General features: G+C 41.2%; 1 protein-coding gene across 1 annotated transcript in view; it reads right to left on the minus strand.

The window, feature by feature from the left end:
- The window catches only part of SMIM28 (small integral membrane protein 28), a 7,468-nt gene extending 346 nt beyond the window's left edge, over nt 1-7,122 (minus strand). The window contains exons 1-2 of the mRNA XM_035899764.1: nt 7,012-7,122; nt 1-47 (exon numbers count right to left, since the gene is read on the minus strand). The exon at nt 1-47 is cut by the window's left edge and continues 346 nt beyond it. Of these exons, the coding sequence (XP_035755657.1) occupies nt 1-47; nt 7,012-7,122 (158 nt within the window). The remainder of the gene's footprint in view (nt 48-7,011) is intronic.
- Nucleotides 7,123-8,170: the final 1,048 nt, after the last annotated feature.

Raw genomic sequence — 8,170 nt, forward strand, 5'->3', positions numbered from 1 at the left:
AGAAATGGTTCTATGTCATCTTTGGTTGAACTTGTCTGTTGTCTGCTCTGTAATTAAAGCAAATAGGAGGTGCGTTGGATTCCTGGGGACCTCTTAATTGGAGAGAAAATACAAATTCTCCACATCTCCCTGCGATCACCAAACCATTGCTTTTCCAAGTTACTTTCTGCATTAGTGGCACTCGAGCAATATGTTTTGCAGGCTCGAGAACTGTCAAATTCTATTTGCTGGTCCATTAGAACAAAATACTTTGTCAACTAGACACAAAGGAAATGGAGAATTTGCAGAGCAGTGGATTTCTAGGAAACCCTGTCTCCATGGGTGGAAAAAACCAACAACCTGGAAGTATATGTATTTTGGTATGAGATTTTATTACTCTTGGGTTATGCTGGGACCAGTCGTCTTTGCAAGAGATTGGTTAAGCTTTTAAAACCTGGGAGAACACTAAATTGCAGAGGAGTAGGGGCTGGTGATCCACCATCTAGTGTTGTTTCTTTCTATTTGGAAAACTCTACTGTTTACTTTAAAGAACAAATCTTTTGACAACTATCCCTTTTATCAGGACCCTATGCCTACAATACCTGTTCCTGGGGCTGTTCTAACCTTAGAGGCCAGGCCCAAATAAAACATGGTGTGTCAGGACAGCCTGGCCTTGGGCTTGCTCTTGAGCTTGTTCTGCCAGCTATCCAAGAATACTTTTCCCTGTTTCAAATTGTGGAAAAAGATCTTCCAGTGTAAGAGTAATAGGAGCTGTGACTATTCGGTCAGCTTAACCTCCTGCAAAATAATGCACAAAAAGCCTCTGCCTCACAGCTTTTGAATTGTGCTGTAGCATTAACAAGACTTATAAATGCTTTTTTTTTTTTTTAAATAATATTTTTGCTTTTCTGTTGTATTAGTTTCACTTCTAAAATTTAACATAGCTTATTTCCAGTCTGACCCTATCTAGCCCTATCTTCTAATAACTGGATGTCATTCAGAGTCCAGTCCAGGGAAGGGGAAAAACCCAGACCCTAAAATGCCATTTATTATCACCTCATTCCCTTTGTGAGTATTCAAAGACTGTAATCAGATGGCTTTTTCACATTTTTATGGTGAGACTAAACAGATCAATGGATCAGATTTCCTTTATTTTGAACAAAGGCATCTTTTCAAGCTAGGAGAACTCGAGTGGTTCTTTCTTCAAAGCATTTGGAAGCAGGGATGCAAAGAGGCTGTTTGCAGTAGTGGCTTTGTAAAAAGGGCCAGTAACACCAGTGCCCCCTTCTTAGTCTACAAAAACTTTCTCTGCTTATCCTTCCAAAAATCACCATCATTCTTTTAGCTACAAAATCACTCTGTGACCTATGGTCAACTGATTATCTACCAGGCATTTGTTACCTCTCCAATTCTTTGTCATATTATGAAATTCTTAGTATGTGGTCATGCCTAAGAAGAAGAAAGTAAATAGGTTTTGAGTTCCAACAAATAGCATAGGGGAGACTTCTGCTTTTTTTCCTGAGCTAGTGTGGGTCTGAGGCCAAAGCCATTAGAGTAATTTTAAAACACATTGAAACTATTGTGGATTAGCTATTAAGCTCTTTTTCCCCAGCTGTCTTTTACCATAAAAATGCATGCTAGAGAACTATCTCATATTTACTGATCATTTCTTATTAAAGAGTTTCTGGCAGTACAAGCTGCTGTCTTACCTGGCCATTAAATGAGCTACAGGAAACAGCAGAGTTGGAAGAAACTGTTCAGCTATTATTCTAATGCAGGCGTTAAATCATCTTTAAAAAATGAGGGGATTTTCTTAAAAAATGTTTCTTAACGCTTTATTATTGTGTCTTATGATGTGCATAAAATACTTGACAGGCAAATGAGAAAAAGCATTCAGTATTATGTTTGTGCACTATGTATATTGAGATTGGCTGGTACTGTTATGTTACTGATACTTTTGGAATAAATATTTAGAAGAACTGAGCTTATATTGGACAGCATTATTTCTGACCAGTGAAGAGCACATTTCTGAGAAAGAAGGGTAAGTTTTGGGTGTAATTTGTAGGGAGTGGGCTTTCAGTCAGGTTGAAGCATATTTGTGAGTTGTGCACTACTGTGGGTGGCTGTGAGGACAGAAGGTGAGATTGCCAGTGTTTCCTATATGGGACTAGTAAAAGGTATATAAAGCCCTGATTCTCTTACCTTTAAACTCAGTGCAACTTCTTCCCTACGAATTTCACTGAAAGGAAGTTAATGTTTTAAATAATGGCCAAGGACACCGTATCTTGCATGTGCTGGTGGAAGCATGGACTAGTGTTATGGTTGCCTGACACGTCCTGTTATAAGACATGGCCTCATACAAAGACTGGATTTCTGAGAATCCACAGGGTGGTGAGGAGACAGAGGAGGAACTGGTGGGTTGAATGTGGATGTGAAGTGAAGATCTGTGGACTTGTCAGGGGTGGGCCGAGTGGAGAAGGATGCAGATCAGAATCGTGCCGCCAGCATGGATGGAGAGCCTTGGTTTGTGAGCAGGATGTACAAAATTGAGGGGAGACCTTATGGCTCTCTACTACCTGAAAGGAGGGTGTAGTGAGGTGGGGGTCAGTCTCTTCTCCCAGGATATGGGTAATAGGACAAGAGGAAATGGCCTCAAGTTGCACCAGGAGAAGTTTAGATTGGACATCAGGAAAAATTTCTTCACCAAAAGGGTTGTCAAGCTTTGGAATGGAATGCCAAGAGAAGTGGTCACATCCCCATCCCTGGAGGTATTTAGAAGATGGGTAGACAAGGCACTTAGGGACATGGTTTAGTGATGGGATGGCAGTGTTAGGTTAATGGCTGGACTTGATGATCCTAAAGGTCTTTTCCAACCTAAATGATTCTGTGATTCTGTGAAGATGCAAAGCTGTGGGGAGGAAAGCCAAAAGGGAACTTGAGAATGAGGGCGGTAGGGCTGGATGGGACTGAGAAGAGAAGTCTGAGGAGCAAATGTTGGGCTCCTTTCTCACTGCACCAGTCCCACTCTCTTTGCAGAAGAAGAAGGAGGAAAGGGCTAGTGACAAACCAGGAGGCAGGGGAAGGAAAGGTTAAGCTTGAGAGAAGGAATTAACAAATGGACTTGGGTCTCGGGGGAATACTTTGCTCGAAAGCCTCAACTGGAACCCAGCAGTCTTGGGTCTTGCAAAGAAATATCTGTCAACAGAAATATGTAGAATGTATTATTGTTGGAGGGTCCAATTTGCATCTAATGTTAAAAAATGGAAGAAGCTATTTGTAGTACAAGCTAGCTCAGACAGCCACAGCCTGTGAAATAGGTATAAAAGGACAACCTAGAATCATCTATGTGTCAGCATGGTTACTGGGCTGGAAACTTTTTTTTTTATAAAAAGCCCTCCAAGAGTAACCTATAGCATTGCTTCTACAGTTGCAAATTCAAGCCCTCAAGACTTTGGAAATCTGTGAATCCTTAGTTTTAGCCGTAATGCACATCATTTTTAATTCTGGGGTTTTGATAGATTGCTTAGGGAAGAAAACTGCAGAACCTCAGGGTAATGTGTTGCAGAATTGTAGAGTATGTATTGACTGAGTCAGGAGACTGGGGGAAGAGAGAGGACTGCCCAATAGTTAGGGGTAGTGAATGTTCTTCTGGGGAGCTGTATTCCTGCCTCTGTTACTGAATGCTCAAGGCGGGGCAAGACAGTTCGGCTGAGGTGTTTGTTGTGGGTTATTCGTTACTCATACCTCACTTTAAGTGGCTGGGTTGAGATCCCTGGGTCTGGTCTGCAGAAATTCTGCATCTGTGTTGCTGTCTCTGAAGGTGACAGAGCGGTGCCCTCAGCCTGCAAGTACTTTATTACACTAAGGGATCCGGGCAAAAATGACATAGGTAATTATGAAACAGTTCATATCCTCTTGTACTCCCTGAACTGGTCAGGCAGTTGGACTAGATGATTGTTGTAGGTCCCTTCCAACTGAATTATTCTACTCTATTCTTCTACTCAGGATAACTACACAAGTGCCCGGTGACTATCTATTCAGTAATGCATGTAAAACAAGACATAAGAAATTTGTTGTTTGAAGAAGAAGCTGTAAATAAGACCCTGGGCTGTATGCTGTGAAAAGTGGGGGGAGTAGCACATTGAAGGGCCAGTAATGAAGTGAATACTGTGTCCCACGCAGTTGTGAAAGACCAGTCAGTGTGTCTTACTATGATCTGCAAAATAGTAGCATGTGAAGCAGGTAGGATTAAGTAGGATTGGGTAGTACATTTTTCTGTACGCTAACAGGCGACGTAAAGGACCAGTTTTCCTCAGTCTGTGTTTCAGAGTGTCCATAGCTTTTTAAACACAGCTAATGTTAAGCCTCAGCTTTCCTATTTGGGTGAAATAATCTGTAGGCTACTTAGTGTATTACTTGAGTTGAAATTGTAGCGAGTTAATACTGCCTCACAGATCCCCACAACCTGAAGCATAAATCACAAGGAGTTACATGTCTGTTTTGATACTGCCTCCTGCCAAACATTTTACATGGACTGATTTTACACTGCGATGTAGTTCAAAAAGCTGATCAATGTCTTGTAGGTATATCCATGTATATATCTCAAATGTACTGGGAAACAACTGAGCAGTATTAGTCTCTGTTTTTCTGTTGTGGTTTTGTACCCATTACTGGGACGAGTGGCTAAGGGGCTATGAAGAATGTTGCAAAGATCTTGACAGAAAGTCCTGGAAAATCTTACAGTCATTAAAAAACCCATTATATTAGAAATAAAAATAATTTTAATAAAATGAAACAAAGGTCACTTAGAAAAAACCATAATATTTTCTCTGAAGTTCTAAACTAAAACTAAAGTTCTAAACTGAACTAAATCTAACTTCTGAAACTGAAGTTCTAAAACTAGAAAAGGAACCAGAGTGTATGGGTATCAGAAATAGCTACTGGAAGTGGAAAATGAAATTATTTAGAAATAAAACGGAATCTTCACTAATTGAAATGCAAGTGTAAGTAAATAAACCAACTCCAGAACTTTCATAAAGTAAAATTCTCTACTGTTTAACATCTGGAAGTTTCCAAGCCAAGTGTATGAAATGACCGAGGGAGTTATTTGGTAGTATTTCTCAACTGGCTTGGTTTTGATGCTGCTGCTTCACTGGAGGTCAGCGTGCTCTGCCTGGGCCGTCGCAAGCAGCCGTTGTTGGGTTTGTAATTGACAAAAATCAGGCTTTGACTTCCAGCATGAAATAAGCTACAGGCACATAAATACAGGGAAAATATTCTTTATAAAGAGAAAGACAGAAAAGAGCATGGGGTAAAAGGGATTATGTTTCTAGAAAGTCCCCTGTTTTCCCAGAACTGATTTTTAGTAGGATGGTTTGGCCATCGCAGGCTCACGTTTATCCTCTTCCTTTCATTTATATCTTTGTAGGGACTGAAGCAGAGGGTCAGTTTTTCCAAAACAGCAAGCATGGACTAGAAGTAGTAAAGCCATTTGCTAGATATCTGTCTGCCTACATTTTTTTTAATATGCTGAGCATGTCCAGTTTCTGGCTTACAGCTTACGTGACCTGTATCAGTTTAAATGAGCTTTTACTCATGCCTGTTGGTAAAGGAATGAAGTGCAGAGTGCAGCCCAGTTGTGTGGCATTTCCATGATGATGAGAAATGGAACGGGTTTAGAATTGAACACTGTATAGACAAAAGAAGCCTACAACCTGCTTCTGAAGGGAATGACCTAGCAAGGCCAAACATGAGTTTAAAGAAAGCTTTTGTGTAAGGAGAGAAAAATGAAAGTTTATTTCGCTTACTGAAATTCCCATTGAAGTGATTGATTGGTGCTAGGATTTATGATGTTGCTAATGATTTGCTAGGGGACTTAAAACTTTTTTAATATAACTTTTATTAACATAGCCCATTTTTATACTAATATCTTTGAAGTTGAATCAGGAAACTGATACTTCTGAAATGTTTTAAGTGGATTTGGAACAAAGTCTGCTTTGAAGTCATTAGGCTGTGGTCCACACATAGATGCTTTTCCAAGCTCTGTCCTGCTTCTTAAAGCTGATTCATTATTGCTCGTAAAAAGCAAACCCATACAACTCTGGCAAACAGGAAAAACATTTTGATGTGGTTTTGTAGACATTAATAATGACACATAATTTTAAAGGAAACCCAGATTTAGAGTGATTTTTGAAATATTGTTAGAATGTGACCCTGGTGATGCTGTTTGTTTCTCACTGTCAGGCAAAACCAGTCTTGAGGTGTGAAGACCTTGCCATTGCCATTCTAGCTCTGGGATTGTTACCGATGAGGTAGGCTTTGTTAAAATCATAGAGGCAGTTAAAAACTACTTTTTCTCCTGTTTTGACCTCCCACTCCTACCCCCCTTTTATTTTACAGCAGTACACTTGGTATCTCAGCTAAGTAGTGTGGCTGGTTCATTCGCTACTGCTACCTGACTCAGGCATTTACTGGGGATGTGTGCGCACCTTAAATTATTATTTATGATCTGAGAAACCCTTTCACTGTATGCCAGACAAAGGCAGAAAGGCAGGCTGTGTTTTCATCTCCGAGGGCTACTTCCCTTCCCCCACTTGCCTGCATGTGATCCTCTCTCGCAGAAGTAATCAGCGCACAGCTTAGGGAACAAGAGTTCATTGCTGACTGCTACTGACTCTTAACATCTGCATAAAGGCTTCATGGGACCAGATCCAAAGTGTAAACATGTATTTAAAAGAAAGGAAATCAAAGAATAGCAGAGCCCATTACACTTAAAAAGAAATAATTAAACTTCTTTACCTGCAACTCCAGCAAGGTTTTTCCATCTAATGCTTTTCTTTCCCCACAAATGGGTTTAAAACAACTTAACGGCAATAAATAAATGCTCTGACTCTGTGTCATTGAGCGTTACTGCTTTGATACGTGTCAGTACCCAGGTATTTACTCTGTGCTATCCACCGAGGCATTACACAGGCGTACACACACATGCAAAGTCACAGGACATGCCACAGAGATGAGCAGGGGGGTACAGACCTGAAGCTCTGTTTCCAGAAGCGGCCCACCCGGTTCAGTGTTTAGCCAGTCGTAGTTTCCCCTGTCAGCGTGTCCGAATTTTCTCCAGCTGCTGCCTAGGAGCCACCTCATGCTTTCATTAACCTGGTCTTCTGTCTTCGTGCCTCCACCTTGCTTCACTGCTTGCAACTGCGTCCCCGCCTCCCAGCCTTGACCCAGCTGGGCTGCTCTCGGCTAATGATCCCTCTTAAATGGTATCCTGTTTAAGTGGAAAAGAAAAAAAGAAAAATAGATCTCAGAGCCTCTCTCCACTTCCAACTCAATCTCTCTGGATTTGCTTCGGTGGCCTACATTACCAGCAAAGCTGGCATCAGGTATCAGGGAGCCGGAGCTGATAGCGCTCTGATTGGAGCGCTCCCTGCATTAGGATTATTAAAAAGGGAATTTGCATGTGAATCTGAGCCTACATGGTCATGACTCCGTGTGGATAAATAACGCTCTATATTTAGGTACCTAATAAACACTTTTTCCAACAAAATAAAATAAACAAAGCCCGTGCTTCTATGTTGAGAGCAAAGGTTTTCCCCCCCTCAGTTACGGAGGGCGAGGAGGAACCAGGATCCAGGCAGGTTTTTCCTCCCTCTTGCTGGAACATACAGTAAATAGTGAGGGCGGTTTCTGGGTAGAGACACAAGGACACAAGGCTAAATGCTGTGCTGAATTATTTAGCAGTGTTAGGATGTAGATGTTAATGACAAATCTAGAGAGCGAGCTCTGCCAGGAAAGCTTTGGTCACTGAGAGTATACAACTGCTGTCAGTTCAGTTAAATCAAGACTCGTTTACAGCTTTCTAGGATACACGTTGTTAAATGGCAATTGTGTTGAGCGAGAAGCCTTTGTGCTGTTTATCCAGCAAAAAAAATATATCAGTGATGTATGTTAACCTCTGAAGGGAGGAATATGTAATCTAAGTTGTAAGTTGATTCAAGGTTTAACTCCTATTGAAAAGTTGGAGGTGTCTTTTTCTGCCTTGCTGTGAGCAGGGGGAGAGGCCGGTGGTAATATCTTGTTCAACTGTGGTGTATTTGGCATGGTTTCTCAAGGCTACCCTGTTCAAGCAAAAGTTGTGTTTGGGACTGATGATGGATACAAAATTGGGGTCAGAACTGTGACCTCCTCT

Source organism: Egretta garzetta, unplaced genomic scaffold (genome assembly GCF_000687185.1).
Source record: "Egretta garzetta isolate BGI_Z169 unplaced genomic scaffold, ASM68718v1 scaffold397, whole genome shotgun sequence".
NCBI classification, from domain to species: Eukaryota; Metazoa; Chordata; class Aves; order Pelecaniformes; family Ardeidae; genus Egretta; species Egretta garzetta.